General features: G+C 36.9%; 1 protein-coding gene across 10 annotated transcripts; it reads left to right on the plus strand.

The window, feature by feature from the left end:
* The first annotated feature begins 12 nt into the window (after positions 1-12).
* Positions 13-22,484, plus strand: NSUN6 (NOP2/Sun RNA methyltransferase 6). Of its 10 annotated transcripts, none has more exons than XM_064704172.1 (13): positions 13-1,547; positions 2,009-2,077; positions 2,804-2,912; positions 3,625-3,780; positions 5,460-5,539; positions 6,300-6,409; positions 9,161-9,314; positions 10,734-10,815; positions 11,802-11,921; positions 14,826-14,970; positions 16,649-16,797; positions 17,599-17,724; positions 20,887-22,484. In XM_064704172.1, exons 3-13 carry the CDS (start codon positions 2,838-2,840, stop codon positions 21,097-21,099), a joined length of 1,410 nt encoding a protein of 469 aa, XP_064560242.1. In that variant the 5' UTR covers positions 13-1,547; positions 2,009-2,077; positions 2,804-2,837; the 3' UTR covers positions 21,100-22,484. The 10 variants fall into 10 exon arrangements, with proteins under 10 accessions (XP_064560242.1, XP_064560244.1, XP_064560240.1 ...); XM_064704174.1 differs by having other exon boundaries at positions 2,815-2,912; XM_064704170.1 differs by having other exon boundaries at positions 2,818-2,912.
* Positions 22,485-22,946: the final 462 nt, after the last annotated feature.

Raw genomic sequence — 22,946 nt, forward strand, 5'->3', positions numbered from 1 at the left:
GCGGCGTGTCTGAGGGGACCGGCGCGAGTTTTCCACCGGGGCTGGTGGAATGCCGAGCGGTCTGCGGTCGACACACTCGGGAGGACGGAGCCGCCCCGCAAGGGACGAATGCTGCGAGTAGCGCTAGGCCCCCGCCGCGGTGGGGAGGCGTTGGCAGCGTGCCTTGGCCGGCGCCGTGTCGTGTCCTTTAGCCCGGCGGTGCTGTGGCCGGTCCACGGCCTCTGCCGTTGGGAAGGGTACAGGGTTTCAGTGCTCCCGTGTGCAGTAAAACTTGTGGAAGCAGCGGATTCGCCTTCACGGCTGTGCTGCAGGTTCCTCTACTGAGCGTGGGTGCCCACCCGGATTTCCTCCCAAGCAGCACCTTGGGGAGGGTCAGGAAGTGAGCACGAACCGGGCTCCGCCCTAGCGAGCGAGCCTGCAGTGGAAGTACAAAACCTGTTAACCTGTTACACTCGGCAGAATTTCAGAAAACAAAAAAACAACCAACCAAAAAAAAAAAAACCAAAAACAAAAAAAAGCGATGTCCGCAACGTCTTGTCCGATAAGATCGGTGCCCTGCGGGCTCTGCTGCCGCCCTCCAGGTGCCGTGGTGGGGTGGGAGCACAGAGGCTGCCGCGGCGTGCCTGGCTCCCATGGTGACACCGGCAGCGGCACTTCCTGCTGCACCCGGAGGAGGCGGGCCCGGCGGCCCGGGTGGTAGGTGTGTGTGGGGCTGTAGGTGTGTGCGTCGGGCGGTAGGTGTGTGTGTCGGGCCGTGGGTGTGTGTATCCAGTGGTGGGTCCGGGGCTGCGCGCCGCCGCGGGCGGGCTGAGCGCCCTCCCGTCCCGTCCGGTCCGGCCCGGCACCTCCGTGTTCCGCCCTTCCCGTTGCGGCTCGGGTCCGGCCCGGGCCTGTGTGTGCCTCGGGGTCCGGCGGGGCTGAGGCGGCGGAGGCGGAGTCGCGTCCCGCCGGGGTGCGGCCTTCTGCCCGGTACCTCGGCTGAGGCGCAGGGCCTGGGGGCTGCGAAGGGCTGCGCGCCGCGGTCCTCCCCGCTCCCTCATGTTTTCAGTAGCGGGCGGGCGAGCGAGGGAATAAAGGAGAGAGCCCCACATTCCGCTCCCTGCCACAATGCACTTTCGTTTTCCTTGTGTGGGAAAGCGTGGGCAGGGAGGTTTGAAAATCGTGCTCAGCATCTCTGTTATTGCTGCGTGTGACTGCTGGTAGCGTTCATGTGCATAGCTGGATCAAAGCCCTGGTCCGGCATCGCGTTCCCCGCTGCAGTTCCCCACAGAGGCAGATAAAAATTGTGAAAAAACAAGTAAAAAGTTTGTCTTCCAAAGCCCGATATACCTTTTCTGGGACAAAGTGTACGGCACAGCAGGTCTGGAGTAAAAAATCTCAGGTACTACGAGCCTGCCTCCTGCTGAACGTTTGAAGTCTGACTGTGGTACTTGAGGGGCACTAGGCAGTCTCCCTCACCAGCCTGGCTCCCTGCTGTATCTGGAGTGAAAAGCATCTCTTGTCCCTTCTCAGCCGTGTTCCCCGGCCTGCAAGAGTGCATTTGTAATGTAAATATTCACATAGCGCTTATAAACAGCACATTTCTACATGTCTGCTTAATTATTTTCAGGATTCCAATTCTTTAAAAGATTTAGAATAGATTTTTTTAAAGGGCTGGTTTATTATGCTTCTGAAGAAAAACCTTTCCAGATGTGGGCCGTATGGGAATCTTTTTGTGGTTGGTTTGTTTGGGGTTTTTAGTGGTTTTTTTTGTTTATTTGGTGGGTTTTTTGTTTTTTATTTTTTTGTGGGTTTTTGTGTAATGTAGGCATTCTGGGACAACAGGCACATGATATGTCACATTTTCTGAAACATTAAATCTGACCTTTGGTGATTTCAGTTTTTATCAACTCTTAGATTGTAGTAATATTGTACAATTCGTTTTTGTGGCAATAGCAGGGTAAATTCTTGGCATTTTGTTAGACTTTAAAAAGAAGTTAATTCAATTACAGTTTCTTTCTTTCAATAGCTGCTAATGTTGCTGAATAAGGCTTTGAAATTCCTACCCACGAAACTTTGCCTTTGTCTGGTCTCAAAAGTAAGTCTACATACGGTCACATTCTTTTAGCATTAAGATTTGAATTGAATCAGAAATATTAAAAAATTATTCTTGAGGGGTTTTGTATGATAAAAGTGACAACTAATTTTTTATTTAAATAAAATTAATACCAAACATTCTGATCTCTCTTCTCTAAGTATATTTAGTGCAATGAAAATGTATTTCAATAGTCAAAATCCCTTATTATGAATGGAATAAACCTAGAGTGATGTTCTCTCCTTCCGTTTAAGTTGTTGTAAGGAAATCTAAATTTTTAGGTAGTCTCATTTCAGACTCAAGTGTATATAATTTTTCAAAATGTTTGAGGGGTGGGCAGATACCATTTGGGAAAATAACTGTATTTTATTACCTACAGAGAAAAATGATAAAGAGTAAAATAAAATCTTTGTCAGGACTGAGCTACAATAAGACTTTATAGCTGGGCTTTTCAAGAGGAATTAAAGCTACATCTTGAAATTTCCTATACCTTTTATTGATGTATTTTTTTCACCAGATAGCCTGAATATTTATTTTAAGGATAGTAGAATTTTTGTAGTTGAGAGTAATGTTAGAGTCCTATCCTGACCAATATTTGGAAATTTGGATGCAATAAAATTGCATTATTAAAATAGGAAGAATCAGAACCAACAGCTTAGTTTGTGGCTACATCTTATGCTAAATTTATAAACTTACAGAATATAAGAATCACAAAGATGCTTATTTCAGTTTCTTGCCAGCAGATTTTAAAAACTAAAGGAAGATGTCCTTTTTCCCTAAAATCGTTTTCCAGTATGAAGTTGAAGAGTATCTCACGAAAGTGTTCAGAAATAATGAGGTATGTGACATAGTTACCCCTAACCATCACAAAATAATAAATTTTTGTGTAACTTTAATACCTTACAATAAAATATTGTCTTCACATTAAACACAGTGGTGTTTATATAAAATATTTCTATATTTAAGATAGAAAATTAGTATTTATGCCCATTGGCTCAAAGTAGCATACAAATATTTAAATCAAATTGAGGATAAATGAGAGAATTCAGTTTTTGATCCCATTGAAGAGTGGATCATAGATAATTAAGCACATATTCACCACATGATATTGACAAGAAATACTCCCTTACCCCAGTGTAGAAAACTACAGACAACCTTAATAGTTCCTAATACCAAGGATAAAGCAATTGCTTTTTAATGTACATGTTTATCAGTATGAAAGTTACTGATTCATGGATTTGAGTTTAGTTTTCCATATCCTTAGGGCTGGTGTATGTACAATAGCAGAGCTCTGTAGCAGTTGCTTTGATACTTACTGCAAACTGCAGCAATTTTGCTGATACAGCTGTTTGTCCAATAAGTATTTTTCAGGAAATTTATGAGGCTTCCTGTGGAATGAGGCTCCCAGACATAGAGATTTGTCACTATGGCACACCACACAACCATATCCCTCAATTTCCATGGAATGTTTATTCATTGGGGTTCTTTTGAGTTGAGCAAGAGGCATCTGTGTGAATCTCTTAATATAAAATCTCTTCTTTCACTTTCAGCTTATCACTGCTTTAGGTACACAGGAGGCAGAGAAAAAATACCAATCTCTCTTAAGTCATCTATCTCATCCACCAGCTTTTACAACTGTGAGAGTAAATACCCACTTGGCCTCAGTGAAACATGTGAAAAAATTGCTGTTTGAAGAGATCCAGAAGGTTTGTGCAATGTCTTTGTTACAGCAGAATAGCAGGGTCTTTCATCTTTCATCTGAACATGAGACCTTTTCATTACTGGGAGCTATACCTTACCTCAGTGCATCCAGTGGTATTAACATTATGCAATCACACTCATTTCCTGCCAGCATTAAACATTAAATGAAAATTTATTGTGTACCAGTGCCCCTCAGCTCATCTCATCTCATCCCTCCAAGAAAGGCAATAACAGAGGGAAAAGACTTCCAACTCTTTTTTTGTATGGCAGATCCAAACCCTTGATAGGATTGAGGTACTGCTGTGGTAAATAATGTAAAGGTGTCATAAATCTGTAAGAGAAGATGACAGATAAGAAAGGAAGCTCAGAGTGCTGTCTTCAGCATGCTTAGAACACTTCTGTTTAAGACTAAAGGAGAATGCCTGTATATCTAGATATGATTGCAGAAACTGTTTAGGAAAGTGAAAAAATTGGTTTGTTTTGGAAACTGGAGCCATGGTGATGCTCTCCAGCCACTGTATTTTCTTTTTTAAAACCTATTTTTAATCATTATATAATTTTTTTATTTTTACTTATCTTAATTAAACATTTATTTATCTGATAATATGTAAACCATTATATTTAAGAAATGTATTATTTTGAAATTGTGTCCTAGATCTTCACTCTCTCTAAAAAGATATGGTTCTTTAAGTAAATTATTAATGCTAGTGGGTGTACAGGGGGCTTTTGCATGACAGGAGCCAAGACATTTCTGTGATGCAGAGGCAGTTGACAGTGTTCTGCTGGCTGGGATGGTAATGAGTTTTGCTAATTTTAGTTTGATTGTAGAAGTCTGGAAATGGATATTGCAGGGTTATATTTTGTTTCAAGGCAAAAGGCTTTGCTGTAAACTGACTTAAGACCAGCTTTTCACAAACTTCTTGTATTTTAAAGTGTGATTACATGGTAGAGAAGGAAACCACATGACACTTTTGAACAGAAGTATGATCATGGATTCTTTCCTTTTTTAAGAGAAAATACTTATTTATTACACGCAAACTGATTTATGGTTTTACACGCTTTAAGGTTATATTCTAGAAGGCTCAGATGAGAAGACATAATTCTGTTTAAATCCTGGAACATCTATAAAATGGCATTTTCTTTTCAGCTAAGTACATAACTCAGCTGTCAGTGCCCAAACTTGGACTGGCAAGGAAAATTAAAAGTATTTCCATTATTTCCACTATTAAGTAAGACAAGCAATACATGAATAGAGTTATACAGTGGCTTATAACTAGTAACATCTAAGAGTTAACACAGAATACACCCAAGCTTCTAAGGTGGTGTCACTGTGTGTTCTGTGTTCTGACAACAACTCAGCCTTCTTCCAGAAGAAAGCAAAAACCAGTGATAAAGTTATGAGTGTCAGAACACTCTCCCACTCCCTGAAGTTGGTTCTCAGTCAGTCTCTTTGTGGTCTTGTTATTTCTGAATTTGTGGAATATTTAGTCTTCTGCACCAGTATTTTTAATATATAATGCCCCCTTGCACACTATTTCCCAGCTGCTTTTAAGTGTTTTCACTACTTGTGTGTTTTGTGCTCTGCATCTAGAAATTATGAATGGGAAAATGGTATTCAGTTTAATTAAGTATTTAAATATTAAGTTTATTACTAGTGCTTACTAATGTTTTTTTAATGAAACAGCAATTTAAAGGACTATGTGTTCCAGTTCTCGAGCACCCAAAACTTCAGGACGTTTTACTAATTCCTGTCATTGGACCCAGGTTTGTAATTTTCAGTCTTTAGCCTTAAAATGTTGTCTAACACAATTTTCTTACAGATTTCTTGTTAAACAGTTGTTATAACTAACTCACTATAACTAAGGCACAACTTCTGTTTTACTGTGACCTGGTGGACAATCCATACACTAACCAGGCCAGAGTTTTACTCTTAAAAAATGAAAGAAAACATAGAGCTCTCTCCTTATTTATAAGACTAATGTTTTAGTGACATGTATGCGTCCTCCCAGAAAGCCTGGTAGGTGGCAGATGGAAGAGCCAAAATTTGCAGTGGAATGTAGAACTATGGCTAAGTACAGGCAGGGTTTTCTTCCACTGGAAGAAATCAAGTGGAATCAAGAGTTCCTCAGCAGTTGTTAAACACAAAGTCACTTTACAATCATCTGGCATAGGAAGGAATAGAGGGCTGTTTCTCAATCCCAGTATAATTTACTTGTATTCCTGTATCAGGTTCATAATAGTGGCAGAAGGTGCCAGAATCTGCATTATTTTGAGGATTGGTTTTCTTCTTGACTCTTTCCTATGATTTCTCTAAAAGTAAAATAAATATTTTACTGTAATACAGTAAAAATATTTTAATTAAATGTAATTGTTTAAATTTCTAAATGTGATACATGATAGTTAACAACTTTTTCTCTATATCTGACAAAATCCATATTTGTGAACTAGAGTTTACTTGAGGAGTATTTGGATTTTTTTTTCAGTATACTTTTCTTTTTTATTCAACTGCATTTTGTATTTCTAGGCGAGATTTAAAAAAACATCCATGTGAAGTCATAGTTGGAGCCCAGTGTGGATATGCAGTACTCCGAGGAGCACATGTTTATGTCCCTGGAATTGTATCCACCTCAAGATGTAAGAGTTCCCTAAATACACCCAGCTAAGTTGTAAAGATGGCAGAAAAATTGTCCCCATTGAATAATAGATAAATGCATAGTGACACACAATTGTTTTCTGTTCTCAGCTGAAATTAATCTTACAGTTGTGGTTTATTGTAATGAGACTTCTTAAAGTTTTTCTGGCTTTTTTAAAAAATATTTTCAATATTTTTCATTTTACTTATGTTAAGTTATATGTAATTATTTCTCACTAGCCTCGCCTGTTTTAAATTCCTTTTTCCATATAATTTGTGGCTGAAGTATTAATTCTCAAGGATTTCAATTTCTGGTTTTTCATTTCAAAATATTTTTAAAGAGAATTTTCCAACTAAAACCTGCTTTTTTAAGAGTGTTTTTTTTACGACTGAGTACTGTAGCCTTTAATATGGATTGAAGTTAATCAAGTTAGTTAAGTTGAATAAACTTAGAAAAGCTGGCTGCTTAAAAGAAATGGGATACCACATCTGGATGGTGACTAGGTGTATCTTGATTATTTAATAGATACAGATTTTTTATTTCTTCACTCAGTCATAAAGCCACTTACCTTCATGGTTCTGTTAGATTTTAAGTTACAGAATCAAAAACCCGCAGATTTTCTTTATTCTAATTCATTGGCAATTCATTTGTTTACATAAGAGTGATGTAGTAAAAATCTTTTTTTTCATTGATGAGAAGAAATTTATGTCAGTTTTTATGTCAGATTCTTAAGAAATGGAAATTATGCATCAATGCCTGTGAGACAGGATAAAAAAGATCTACATATGCATGCTTTTTGTTCAGCAACCTATTTTTGTTCTTTAAATGTCAAATTAGCTTTATGTAAAACCAGTATAATTTTGGATGATTCACCTTATTAGTCTATTGTGATGAGATCTAGTGATCATCTTGATTCTTATTATTAAACAAAATGAGTCAGAAAAACATTTATCAAGTCACTTCATTTCCTTTCAGGAAAAATCCTTCAAGAAGTTTGAGGCATGTGCTGAAGTCCAATTCACTGAACAGGAATGTTTTTCAGTCTAGGGCTTGAGAATGAAATAAGTATATTGGCATAGCAGTTGTTGGAACTGCTTATTTACACAACCCCATAAATATTCAAATCCTTCTTTGAGTCAGCTAGTGATTTATCATAATTGCCACATGTAATTATGCATGTAACATCAATTCAAAGAAAATAAAGATACTATAAAACTTATGGAACACTTCAGGGGAATTGCAGATAAGAAAATAAAATAAAAGGGCACACTACCCACTTGATGCCAAATATAATAAAGCTGTATTAAGCACAGATGGTCTAACTAGGGAAAAAAATAGTTCAGCAAGAACACATATTTAATCACTGAACTTGCAATCCAAATGAGGGTAAACTAATCATCAGGGGGCTTTGAGCTTAATTTAACTAATCACACTCTAACCTTTATGTTTATGGAGTGCTGCTATAATCTACAGAAAACTTGAGAACCCTATGCAGGACTAGTGTATTTTGAAAGGATGATAGCAGAGAGTGAAATAAAATAATTTATGTTTGAATACTGCAGAAAACATTGACAGATATGCTTGATGAAAGAGTTAAATTGCTGCAGGTTTTTGTTCAGTGAAGTTTAGGCAGACACTAATACTGAGCAATCACATAATGTTTTGTGTCACATTGTGTAAAAATAAGTAGTGTAAAAAATATATTTTCAATGGCCACCCAACAAATACTACAGTTTAAGAATATCAGGGCATTTGGGCATAATCAGAAGGCCACCTGAAAATGGGAAAAAGGATTTTCTAGTACAATTCCAAGAATTCTTGGGAAGCTGAACTGCCATTAGTCTTGTTTTATCTTCTTGTTCCTCCAGCCTGCCAGTCACCTCAGAAGTGCAGTTTTGGAATTTTTTTTTTATTGCTATTAATAATAATAAAGAGGCCCTTTTTTTTAAGCATATTTTTCAACCAGTCAACACATAGCACTTGTTCACTATTATGTAAAGTCACCTAAACCATCCCTTTTCTATTTTTTTTTTCTAACTCAGAAAGTTTGTTAAGTCTGTAGGATAACACTTCTAGAGTTTAGTGTTTATTTACATACTTTACTGTGTTTATTTACATACTTTACTGTGTTTAGTTACATACTTTACTGATGTGGTGGGTTTTAATTGGAGATATAAAACTCCAAGAGGATTATTGAGAACAGCAGTTCCCTTGAAGGGAAGAGAGCCAGACCAGAACAAGAATGTATAATCACTTGTGTCAAAGCAATAAGTAGTTAGAGAAAAAGCAGTTATAGCTATGTTCTAGGTGGCTATTGAGAGGTCATTGGATGAATTTTGTACTCCTGCCTTTGTTCAGTAAGGGTGAGCAGTGTTGTTTCATGTACTTGTGTGCTTGGAGCAAACATGGAGGACTGGATCCAAAAGGTGTGCTTAAAACTTATGGGTGACCTTGCCTTGATAAAATAAATACAGTGAGGTTTGTGCAGCCTCTTAGAAAACAAGACACAGTGCCTGACTTGCAGCTGGGTGTCTCTCAGTACCTCCAGTCTTTTGGTAGCTGTCATTCACTGTGTAAAACTTTAAAGCTTTGTATCAGTTGATCTTCTTTCATTATTACATTTAAAAAGTGTGAAGTTTGATATGAGAGAAGAGTTGAAGTAAATGGTCTGCTGAAAATCCTAAGTTACTTGGTCACTACTGTTTTGTTAAATGTCTTAATGATTTCAAGCTTTCTATTTTTCTTTGTGCAGTTGTGAAAGCTGGAGATCTGGTTTCAGTGTATTCAGATATTGAAGGGAAATGCAAAAGAGGAGCCAAAGAATTCAATGGAGTTAAAGTTTTCCTTGGAAATGGAATTTCAGAACTCAGCCGCAGTGAAATCTTCAGTTCAAGTGGCCAACTGAAGTAAGTCCATAGTAATTGCAATCTACATATGAAAATTTGCAAAGGGAAGGAAGAAAATGGGAAAACACTTTGAATTATTTTGTACCCTATGTGAAGTCACAAAATGGCTTTGCATGTTGGGATTTCCAGTATTTTTTGAGAAGCCGTAAGTTTCATAGTGGGATTCAGATACCAATTTACTTGCAAGGTAGGAGGAAATAAGTGGGGGTCTTTTAATAATTTATGTTTATTCAGTTCAAAGTATCAAACAGAACTGACAAATGTTCCTACTCTGGCAAAATTGCATTTTGGTGAATTGTGTAGTACTACTTCCTTCTTTAGATGGAACAGAAGTGAAGCCTTGTCAATTTCTCCATCTTTTAAAAATATCTGTAGGGGCTTTCTTTTTTTTGGTGGGACAAAGAACAGAACATAAGGTCAAAAAAATTACTAACATTTGCCAAAGTAGTTACTATTTCAAGATTACTTGTTCTTCTATTTTGTTGATGAAGGATATGGTTTATTCCTCTCGTGTCACCTAAAACACATATAAAAAAGTAATGTACAAGACTATGGATATCAATTAATGACCAAGACTTTACTTCCTGAGAACAGACTACAAAAGTTCTAGTGAAAAAAAGTACCTTGCCAAAGAATTTCTGATTTATAAGAGCTTAAATATAGCAAAAGTAGTGGTAGGATGTAGCTGTGGAGTTGGTGACATGTAACAACAGTATGTAACACTAAATCTGGTGTCTGCAAGTTTCCTTTCTCATATCCTTCCTTCTCATTGGACATAGGCAAAATAATACTCTGTCTCTTTAGTAATCTTTTGTTTGTAGACTCAGTGTTGCTTTTTCATGGCTTTCTCTTTATTGTTATCCATTTCCTGGTACATTGGTTTAACAATTATATCTGCATCAGAATTTCCTCCATATTTAAAACTTCTAGGTGACTTCTAATTTCAAACCATAGCTTTGCAGGCAAATCAATGTTCCTGCAAGGCTTTTCATATAGGATTTCTGTAGTAATTTGACTGAAATCTCAGGAATTTAGGAAATGGAGGAAAATCTAACTAGGAAATCACATGCCAGTGCCCTAGCCAAAAGCAGTTATGGATTGAAGTTAAGGTATTTATGCATTTCTTTACAGTATCAAGGCTTGAATTCCATCTTGGTTTATCCTGTGTACAGAACCAGAAATTTCCTTTATGCAATTTTACAGATAGTTCCAATTTATCATGTAATGCATTTTTTGCCATGATTAACTCAACTTTGATGATGGCATTCTAGAGGATTTTTCTAGAAGTATTTTTCTTGGTTGTTCTTTCATTCTTGTAAGATTGTTGTCTCAAGTTGCTATTTGTAAGCATGATTATTTTAATTGACTGCTGTTAGAATGTATAAAACTGAGTATTTGAAATTTTTTCATGTTTTTCAGGGGGCTGGGCATAAGAATGATAGAGCCAGTCTACCTTAGTCCTTCATTTGACAATGTGCTCCCTAGTCATTTGTTTTTACAGGTATGTTTGTTCCAAAATCAAAAGTCTGTACTCTTTATAGAATAATGAATATTCTCTTAGCACACATTCATAGTTCCTACATTCCTTGTTCATTGTAGCACCTAATTCAGTCTTTGGATTTGAGGAACACAAAGCATTTAAAATGAAGTCAGTATCTACATGTAGGTGGTTTAATCATACTGTGTCTGAGCTATGATGAGGGATTTCAAAGCAACATAAGAGATACTCACTTAAAAACATGGAAATTCCTCTTGCAGATACTCTGCATACAGCTGTTAGTTTTTGGAATCTGCCTATGAACCCTGCAATATGAGCCCCTTTCAAGGTACATAATTCTGTAGATAATCAGGAAATTCTCCAAATATTAGGTTGATTTGAAGCTGTTATGTAAGTACTAAAGACAACTTTAAAAGGTTTTTATACCTTTGTGTTGAACTGAGAAGAAAGTACTTCCATATTGTCTAAGGTGCAGTACTGTGCAGTCATTGCACATTATTTCTCTTCAGTGCATCTGTACAGTTAATAGCACAGTTCAGCTTCTTGCTAGTTTAATTCAGCAAGCTTAGACTTCTGTGTTTTGATTTTACTATTCTTTAGCTGCACCACTATGTTAATATAGTAAATATTCCAGGAAACAGGTTAATATAAAGTATTTGTAATAAACAGAGTTGCTCTGCTCTGTGCCAGTGTCAGCTTATTTTAGCTGGACTTTTAGCACTGTAGTCTCCTCAGTCATGAGCTCTTAAACTTCAGCCAGATACTGAGACATAGCTTTAAATAAAAAATGAGCCACTGGAGACTTCTTACGTAAACTGTCCGTTATATATAATACAAACAGTTCATTTTCTGTCAAAGAACTGAGAGCAATATCCTAGGTATCTTCCCTGCTGAATGAATTATATTTTTAAACGCCTTTGCCATTCCTTAATAAAGGAGTTGATGCAGGGTATAAAATTTGAATTCTCCCATATTTGTTTTTATTATAGAATTTACCTTCTGTGGTTGTGAGCCATATTTTAAACCCTCAACCAGGAGAGAAAATTTTGGATATGTGTGCTGCACCTGGAGGAAAAACAACCCATCTTGCAGCACTAATGCATGATCAGGTAAGAGAAGTAATTTGGCATTTTCTAAGGAAGAAAGTCTGACCTCTGTTCATTTGGATAGCTCTCTTCACTTAACTGTTAGAATGCACAGATAATTTACAGCAGCAAACAATTGATATTTTGACATTTTACTTACCAATGTAATTTGCTACACATCAGTTACTGAGATGGGCAACAGACAATCTTTATCAAGTATTTAGCATCAGCTTTAAAATCTTTTTTGCTACAGATTGATAGTTGAAATATATCTAATTTCACTTTTTAAAATGTTATTGAATTATTTTTAATCATAGAATTTTTTACATGCAAGGCATAGTTATGCAAGAATATGCTGGGTTCATGAAACTGAGATGTATAAAAATCAGGGGTTATGAATGTGTGCCAAAGAAACACACAACTCTGCAAAAATTTACTAAAAAATTTCTAATCTGGTTAGGATTTTTCTCAGTAAAAATTATCAATTCTGCATGGAGATATGATTTTAGGCTGAATTTCTAGTCTGAATTTGTCATTCTATGGTAGAATGTCACAAAATCCAAAACTATCTAATGAGAAAGCAACAAAAATCAGAAGAAACAAAAAATATGTAGAGAAAGACAGAGGAGAATGTAATAAAATAAGAATGTAAGTACAGGATTACAGCTTTGCATATGTTGAAATGTTATGTGCATGGTGAAATAGAGAAATTCAGGTTACTCGTCTTGAGCAGAGGGGAGAAGCATGTAAGATTTCCTCTAAAATTTTGTAAGACTTTATAATTTTTGTTGAAATAGGGTTATTAGAATATATCAGATTGTTTAGAAGTCTTGCAGTTACATTATGCAGTACTTTGACAGGTGCCTGTGCATAAATGTGAAGGCACAGCATGTAATGGTATGAATGCTTTGAGAAAAGGCTTGTGTTGAGTTCTGTGATGGTTTGTCTGTGGAAATGTTTTTTTCCATCAGTTTGGAACAATGGGAAGGCATTAATAATGCATTAGACAGTCATTAGACATTATATATATATATAAAGCTTCCAGTAGAGAATTTCAGTGTGATAAATAAAGGAAGTCTGCAAATTATATATTTATGTCATGGATTCATTTACATCTATATTTTTTTCCATCTGTGTATCTACATTTTGTATACCTTTGCAGAACTGCTTTGATTCTGCTTGCCTGCAGCTGATGTGGTAAAGATGAAGAATACAGATGTTAAATATTTATCTCAGTTGATTTTCATTTTCTGAGTATATAATTTTAATTTAAGATATGGAAGGTAAAGGTATGGAAAAAAACCACTTATTTTTCAAGAATCAGGATTTTAAATTCCATTCACAGATTTTCCATAGTAATTTTTTCACAGACAGCATATTAAACCACTAACATTTCAGAATATTTAAATCACTTACTTTTTTGTGATTTAATTTTGACATTACTATATTGTTTTTAAATTATATAACCAAGATGTAAGATTACTCTGTAATGTTAAGAGTTCTTAAATAAGAATCAGGAATACTTAAAGCTTGAGAATTTGTTATTATCTGCATCCCAGTCTAGACCACTGTTTTTTCAGATGTCTTATAAGTAGTTGTTCTGGCAGTAGCTGGCATGGCCCAAATGGAGAAGAGTTGTCTGGCAGCTTGTTCTTTTCTCTGGAGAAAAGAACAGAGAAGCTGTGAATAGCCCGTCCCTGGAAGTGTTCAAGGCCAGCCTGGATGGGGCTCTGAGCAGCCTGCTCTAGTGGAAGGTGTCTCTGCCCATGGTGGGTGGGTTGAGCTAGATGATCTGGAAGATCCCTTCCAACCCAAACCATTGTGGTTCTATTATCTCTTTATCCCTGCAGTATGCAGAGATGTGCACCAGATCCACTGTTCTTGCAACAGATGAAACTTTGCAGCCCAGTCAGGTCCTAGAGTACATGTGCAATAGATTGGATGGTGCTAGGGGACTAGTAGGAGGTGATTTGGCTCAGCAGCTGAACACGGCACCGCTGACACAACCTAAATCCATTCTTACCTCTCAGTCCTAGATCTGCATATTGCCTAATGTGGCATACAGATAACAGCTTATCTTTACTGACTTTTTTTTACTTCTTAAACTTAGTCATTTTACCCTTCTATAAGCCTCTAGAGAGCCATCACCAAATAGATAAAAATTGTTGTTTTCTCAGCATATTGTGTTTGCTGTAAAAAGTTTGGTACAAGTTTTTGGTTGTTGGGTTGTTTTGTTCTGAATTTTACTGATGCTACATTTTACTTTCCTTTGTGTTCACAGATTTCATGTAGCAGGTAGTGCTGTGTGTCTATTTTGATTTATTTTGGGGGAGGAAAAAAGAAATCTATTTTTACAGAATAGAAATTGCGTAATTGTGATTTCCCTCCCCTCACCTTTAGACTTATTCTAGTATTTACACTATTTCCCAAAGTAACTTGCAAGTATTCCAATGTGTTATGAGTTTGACCAAGTCAGAGACATGGCTGTGGACCCAATTTCCTCAGCTCTGAGCTGTAGTGTGATCATATTTCCCACTCTCTCCATACAAATTTAAAACCTGTTGACCTATTTTACCATGTATTTGAGGCTTCTACCCTCATTCAAATGATTAAATTTTTATCTTAGTGCCCAGTTCAGCAGTTCAAAACAAACAAAAATATATAAACAACAAAACCACTTGCCAGAAGTCAGATATTACAGCATCCCTTAGAGTGACAATGTCAAGCATGGCTTAAGACTAACGTGGCTATTGTGGAAAACATGTGGGAGCAAGGACTGCAGGAGTGTGGATTTAAGAATAAAATAGTTCTGTGGGGAAGACTATGCTTTATTTATTACACTTCCCAGGACTGGGGACTGGGGAAAGGAAATTGGAAACATCCATTTAATCATTATGTTTTTGATGAAAACTTCGGGATTTTTTTCAGGGTGAAGTTATAGCCATGGACAAGATAGCTAACAAGATCAAGAAAATCAAGCAGAATGCTGAATTGCTACAGTTAAATTGCATTAAAGTCTTTTGCTATGATGGAACAAAGGCCCTTTCAGAAGAGAAGAGAGAGGATAAACAAGGTAAAAGAAACAATTTAGGTAGTAGTGGCTTTTAGAAGAACATAGTAATGTTTTGCAAAAACAGTATTAAACCTGTCACAGGTTTAAATCTTGGCAGATACCAAAGTTGCCTCAGCACTGTGAATGCACTTTTATTTTCTACTCTTTTGTGATTATCAGCTTCTCTATGAAGCAAATAGAAAGTCAAATTATCTGTCCTTGTCACAACCTAATATTCTCAAAGGAAATGCATTCCTTTCCCAGATAATATCAAAGACTGAAGAAGCCTTAAAGCTTCTTTCATGATCACATTTAACCCCATACTGGGAAGTTTATGAGTTAGTCTGAGAAAAAAATTATTTTTGCAGGCTTGCTTCACTTTTCTGTCTCATAATCCTCATCAGTAAAATGGGGTTATTAATACCTAACTCCCAAGAGTGCTGCAAGGTTTAGTTCATCGATGTTTGTTCAGCTGTTCAACGGAAAGTTATATACAAGCACAGTGTATTATTTTAAGTAATTTCATTTGCTTTTTTGAAGTGATGCAGTTATGATATTGGTTCTGTTCCCATGATGGAATGATTTAAATGGTATCTGCTGCCTTGATTATTTTTAGTTTGTTGTGCAAAGTATGCTGTTCTTTCTCAGTCTATTTTATCTCAGTCACTGGTTAGCCTAAGTAGGAATCAGATTACATAATTCACCTTCTTTGTCCCTATGCATTGCAGTTATTCCTGCTTTGGAGGAACAAAGGTACTTTCCTAAGAGTCTTTTTATGAACATCAAATATTGTAGGTGGCAAGTAGCAATTACAGAGATTAACTAGAGCAAGCTGTAATACTGAGAGATAATGAAGGCTTTTCTGTACATTCCTGCAAGTAACACATTACATATTTTGAACATTTTAGTAATGGATCAGAGGTAGATAAACCAGATAGACTAATTTTGGAGTCAGGAAAAAGCTAGGTAGCAGTGGTGTGATAATACAAGTTTGGCAGCAGTAGTACATGGTGATGCTGAGCCAATCTCCCTAGCACTGAGCAGATAGAAACTACTGGGCTGTTGAGCCATTGGGGTACATATTAAAGGATAGGCTCTGCATATGGAAGATACATATTGTCATCCAGGTAATAGTCAGAAATTGTTCTCTTCACCTTTCTTACTGAATTGTTCTGCCATGAGAAGTTGCAGTAGTTCATATTATTACGAAGTTCTTGATTTTATACAGCTATGCATACATCACAAGAAATAGTTCTATAGACAGTCCATTTATTATAAGGCAGTCTCAGTGATTAACTACAGGTTTGTCTCAGTAAAGGTTTGCACACTTTTGAGCTGACTCTGGTTCTTTACAGAGTATAGATACAACTCGGTACCCAGCACATGTGAACAATTATATTTCAACATTTTTGATCACTTTTACATTTTATTTTCAAATTACTAAATTTAGTTTAAAAAAAAATACTGCCTAGTGGGGTCATTTTTGAGCTCACAGAACTTAAACTGTTCAGTTTTCTGGGAGATGAAAACTACCACCAGCAGTGCTGAGGCTTGTCTCTAGCTGAGACTAGTTTTGCAGACACTGTCTGTAGCACATAAATGTTTTATGTCAAGGAAGCAGTGACAGCCTCTCCTTACCTGCAGTGAAGCCTCAAGGAAGGACACAGCCCCATTTTACATTGCTAACTGCTTTTTTCAGATGGACCTCCATTCTTACCAGAGTCATTTGATCGAATTCTTCTTGATGCTCCATGTAGTGGGATGGGACAGAGACCAAACATGGTTTATTCCTCAACTTTAAAGGAAGTGACCTCATACCAGCCACTACAGCGCAAGCTTTTCACTGTGGTATGTGTTAAACATTGAGTAGATCAGCTGAATTGAACACAAATGCTTTTGCAGCATAAAACTTGCCCAAAAAGCAGTCCCTCATTTTCCCTACTTTTTCAGCAGCCAGGAATTATTAGGGTCCTGTTAAACCTCTCAGCTCCACCAGATCTGTTGCTAGGTGAAGCCAGTTCATTGGAGCATGGTAAAGGTCTGTGTAATCCATAATAAATAAAAAGCTTTGTGTTTTTTTAATTCCCTCAGTTTCATCAGTTTTACATGTAATAATTACAAAAGTCTAAGTCACAGAGCAGGTGACTTAGGAACATGCTAAGGAGTGTGCTTGGGCTGATGCTGAAGGATAAGATGAAACTTGTCAAAATCTGAATGATACATATTCAAAGTGAATGACAGCTTGAAAAGCAGCATAGATATAGCTTCCATGCCAAATACATGGAAACAGTTGACATCTAATGTAAGTGACATAAGTATTGTGTATCCATGGTTGGCAGCAGGTGGTGAAAACAGATCTAATCTGTCTGGGGTATGCAGAGCTGCACAAATAACAAATCTTACAAGGTGAATCATCTCAATGACATTAATAAATTGCATGAGCTATAATGCCTATGTGGAAAGAAGAATCTTTCTAATCCATGTTATTCTTCGCTGTATTCCCTGAGAGAAATTAGTATCTTAACACTTTAAGTTTAATTAAGTGTTCAGTTTTAATATTCTAGGTATGTGGTTTATTAGTTAATGTTGCTTAATATGAAAGTTTGAAATTTAAAAATAAGCTGAAATATTGTTTATTTTTGCCTGCAGGCAGTGAAATTGCTGAAGCCAGGAGGTGTTTTAGTATATAGTACATGTACAATTACACTTTCTGAAAATGAGGAGCAAGTTGCTTGGGCCTTGAAAACTTTTCCATGTCTCCAGCTTCATCCACAGGTAATACTATTTTCAGGGTACTTTGCACAATCTAGTGATCTCATTTTGGAACTATAAAGTTACATGGTATATTTTCTAACAATAAATCTTTTTTTCACCCTGGACAGCTTTAACTGCTGTGGCTAGAAATAACAGAAGGAATTTGAGGCTTTTTAAAGTCTGTTTTTGTGCTTAATTGAGCTTTATTTAGGCCTCATTAAGTATTTTCCCACTCTGTATTGTTTTAAAACATAACAGGGACAAAAGATAGGTTGGGCAGGTTAAAATTTCTCTTGCAATTTCTTTAATTTCTTTAATATTTTATTATCGTCTTTTGTACATTCACAGGAGAGGTGAAGTGCTTTTTTTTTTTTATTAATGCCACTGAAGTCATGAACACTTGCATATGTATGGGACATAAATGAAACTAAATTTTTGTTTCAAAGAAGGAGGATGTTATTTGTATGGGACCTACTTTTGATTTATTTAAAAGGAATGAGGGAAAGAAATTATTTCAGGCTCACTGTCTCAAGAATGTACCTTGTCTTTTTTGGAGTCAGTTTCTACCATTAAGATGTCAGGGAGGAGTTAATTTATATAGGGAGATACTGGAATGTTTTTATCTATACTAGCTACAGTTCATACAATTCAGAAATATCTGTTACCTTTTGTAGTGCTTCAGGGGGGTTTATCATTGCACCACCTTTTTCCCACTTCCTCCTTGATGAGGAGTTGGGTGTGGTAGTTGTTTATCATCATGGCTTTGAGGAAAAGTCTGACTCTGATACCTGTTTTGCTTACACATTCTGTGATGACTTGTACCTGTCTTAAGAAGCTTAGATGAATCTTTAACTGAAATTAAAAAAAAAATACAATAGCTGTTCAATGAGCAATTAATATGATGGTTGGTAAAGATTTAACAGAACTGAAGCTCTTCATCAAAGATTTTTATGGTGAGTTTTTCTGTCTGTATTCTCACCATCCATTCACTAAGAATTTTTCAGTTCCAGACATTTCAACTGAGATTATACATGTAACCTAACAGCAGAAAAAATCCTCCTGGGTAGAATGACAGAGCAAAACACAAGCCTTATTAACTCAAATGCAAGATTAATTCTTGCTATATAAACTTTCTCTCACCAGTAAGATCAGTCTTGAATAAAGCACTGTTTTTCACACACACATGCCATATCTGTAAAAATTAATCTTTTATGTATAGTATATTTTAAATGAGATGACATTGAATTGTTTACCCACATATAATTTATAATACCTTAGAACCAGTTCCCTACCAGTGTAAACTAAGGTGATATTTTCCAATGAACATGAAGCAGGAGTCTACAGTCTACTTACCTCAGGTTCCTTTATGTATTTATTTCCCATATTCTTTAGAATGTCTCAGTGGATGCCTCCTTTTTTATCCAGTCCACTGTTTCCTACTTTCTCAGTTTGGCAGCAGATCCTGGAAGCACACTGGGTAATGTGGGCAAGGAAAAAACAGGAGATGGAGCCATAAGCGTTGTTCTTGTAGGTGGAAGTTACCACATGGCAGCTGCTCCTTTGTGCAGACTTCCTCTTAGGAGTTTACACAGGAGATACTGTAGATCAGCTTAAATGCAGTAACTTAACTGGAGGGAGAAATGAAGAGGTAGAGGAAGACACTGGTCTGCCTCTAATCAAGTTACTTGAACCTGTGGAATATTGTTTTCCCTGGATTTTCCCTTTCCTTCCATCCATTACATCAAGACGCTACCCTTGTCTCCCTTTGTATGTTACTTTTCTCTCAATTTGCAGTAGACACCTGTGTTTGTCTTTTACCTTTCAAGGGAAAGCCCTGAAATCCTGCTCAGGGAAAGGGGGAATCAGTGTGCAGCCCCTTGGCTGCCCAGCTCTCCAGCATGCAGCACGTGGTGAAGCAGCTAACTCACATCATGTGCTGACTGGGTGAGCTCATGTGTTAGCAAAGTGTGATGGCTGAAAAAACACTCTGCTGTAGGCTGCATTATGGACTACATTAGACTAGATTGACAAAGGAGATCTATTTTTGATATTGCAGTGCCAGCTTTTGCACACTTTGTTCCATCTCCTTACTGAATGCATTGAAAGAACAATCCAGCTAAGAATTAATTTTTTCCAGGAATTAGGGTATTAAATAAGAAGCAGTCAAGGCTATTCACAAGAAATATTGAGAAGAGGGCTGGGATTTTAAGTCCTTCTCCTCTCCAGGATTTTGAAGCCAGATGTTATCTCTTGAAATTGATTCTTCCTCTTTTTCTCTGCCTCATAGACAGGCACATGTAACAGTAGTCCTATTTACCTGTTAGTCTTAAGTGACTACAAAACTCAAAGGTTATATTTTTTTGCTACATCATCTGCCAAAATGATGCCTCTTCAGGCAGTAAAATATTCAGGAGTGGGGCTTTAAGTCTCTCCAGTTGAATTTACTGTGAAGAATCCTGGTATTTTAGGTTGGACATTAAGAAGTTCTTCACCAAAAGAGTGATTGAGTGTTGGAATGGGCTGCCCAGGAAGGTGGTGGAGTCACAGTCCCTGTGGGTGTTTAAGGGAAGACTGGATTGCAGTTGGTGCCATGGTACAGTAAACAAGATGGTGTTAGGTCATAGGTTGGACTTGATGATATCCAAGGTCTTTTCCAACCTAGCTGTCTTTGGAATTCTGCTGCTGTTAGTGGTAATGGGCTAAGGACTCACTTTTTTTGACTTAACTCATAGCTGTTAAGTCGGTACACAGAAGTGCTGAATCATTTAGAAGTGGCAACCTAAACCGTTTAGACTGGCTGGCTGGTGGTAACAGCTTTCTTGGGATGTTTCAGCCCTTGGAGTAAGGAATTCTTTTAGACCTGTGCACCTATCCTCAAAAAGTGCTCTAAACTACAGAGATAAAGTGGATGAGGGGCATCACCCCCTCCTCAAAATACTTACTCAAAATACCCCCTCCTCAATATATCTTGTATAAATCTTGTATGTATGTTTAAATAATATTGGCCAGATGAAGGCAAGAAAAGAAGCCACATTACTTCTGGATCTTTTGGTGTGAGAAATACAAGCATAGCTTGTCCATGTTAATTGTTCAGTAGCTCTGGATATCCTCAGCAGAATACATTTTAGGGCATTTAGGAACTTTAGAGATGCAATAATTTGCTTTTCTTTATTACTTCAACAGGAACCTCACATTGGGGGAGAAGGCATGAAGGGAGCTGGACTATCACTTGATCAGTTGAAGCTGCTCCAGAGATTTGATCCATCTGCTGTGACATTGCAAGGAATGGATATCAATTCTTTGCAAGATTCTAGAGAAGATGACCTGATTTCTTTGGCAAATAAAGACTGTATAGGATTTTTCATTGCAAAATTTATTAAATTGAACAGTAAATAAGGATTTGGGAATGCAACCTGAAAAAATACCTCAGCGAGTCTAAGAACAGTTCAGACGTGAAGTGCCTTTCTTCCTGCTGCAATGTTACCAAGCCAACGGGCTGACGGCAGGGTTGCTATGGCAGCACTAAAATCTGCCAGCTGTTCTGATGGGAAAGAGCCACAGGTTGCAGCAGAAAAGTCATGGCTGGGGGAAGGGCAGTATCATTTGTAAGTCTCCCTCTGCTTTTGTATTTACAGCAGGTCAGTGCCTGAGTGACAGCTATGTTCACTGATACTGCTGCCTGCTCTGGTGCATACCCTCATCTGGTGCAGCAAGCGTAGGAGGGGGATGTAAGTTACTTTACAAAATGCAAACATAAAAAAATATATGGGAACTATTACAATGACTTTTGGAAAGGGTAGTTTCTATGGAGGTTTACCAGTAGTTAGTTTCCTTAAATAGTGCTTCTCAAAACACTGCAACATTTTACAAAGAACTGTTTTATAAATTGATACTTAGAACCTCATTTCTCTTTTATTTTAATACAAGCAAGATTCTCTGTACACATAGTATATACACAAAATACGATTAGGCTTTGTAGCATGTCTTTTATAGCAGCATGAATATATTAAACCATCTCACTCTGGGAATGTAAATAAATATTGTTTCAACATCAAACTTCCCATGCATAAACTGTATTGGTTCTGAAATAGCCTATTGGACTGGCTGACAAGTGACAGTTTTAAAATCAAACAATTGTAACAGAAGGGGCTACAGTTATGATTAATATATCAAAAGACAGAAAACAATGCGTAATACCATCTGAAATGTTGCAAATCACCTTTCGAACAACTAAGGATATTAACTCTTTATTGGTCAGAAAGCATCACCAGCTAAAATCATGAAAATTGAAACTGGGGAAGCATGCTAATGAAAACTGCCTTACTACATTGCTCAAAGTTTAAATAATCTGAATTTCTTAAAAGATGTTATATGTATTTGAAAATTCTGCTTCAGTTCCAGTTTGAACAGTATTCTCAGTCTGCTGGAACTGACAATAGCACTAGAGAAGGAAAGCTAAGGACAAGGAAAAACAGACACTGACATCTGTGTGTGTTTGGTGTTTTCCTCTCACTCGATCAATTTCCAGTTTTAAAAAGCATTATCTGAAAAAGTCTGTCTTTTCACACATAATTATTTGGTTGGATTAAAAAGAGCAATAGTTCTTTTATCATTTGTCTTTCTACTGTAAGAAGTGTGTTTTGTATTTGCTCACAATCAAAACCATCTATAAATTCTCTTTCTTGGTAGTCTGGTTGTTTACTTATATTTTCCATAAATGTTTTGATACACTATGTTTTCTACTGCTCTTGAATAAAAACAAAATGTTTATTCTGACCTGCCAGGGTTGACAAGTGAATCCTCTGTAAGGCCTATCCTAGCAGGATAGGAAAATGGAATTCTTGTTGGTCATTCCTTGCCATTAAACACACCACATCTAAAGAAAATTTAAATTAATTTTGTTTCATCAGTAGTAGGTGAGATATCCTATTTAGAGTCATGTAAGTTCATACTATAATCTTTCTAGTCTAAATATGGTGAAAATGATTACCTGGGAACAAAAGGGATGAATCTTTTATTGTAGGAACGTGTTGAAATCTTTAACTCAGTGCCAGTAAAAAAAGCATTTTCTTTTTTGCAGATTATAGAAATTTTGTAAACATTAATCAGCACACATAAACTATATACTGAAGTCTGTGTATTCATATAAAGTAAGGAACTTGACCTCCAGTTTCAGTAGCAGGATTTGTGCAATGCTGAATTTGAAAGAATTAAGATTGCTGAATTTTTAGTGGAATATTTGT

The sequence above is a fragment of the Zonotrichia leucophrys genome, chromosome 2, assembly GCF_028769735.1.
Source record: "Zonotrichia leucophrys gambelii isolate GWCS_2022_RI chromosome 2, RI_Zleu_2.0, whole genome shotgun sequence".
Taxonomy (NCBI): domain Eukaryota; kingdom Metazoa; phylum Chordata; class Aves; order Passeriformes; family Passerellidae; genus Zonotrichia; species Zonotrichia leucophrys.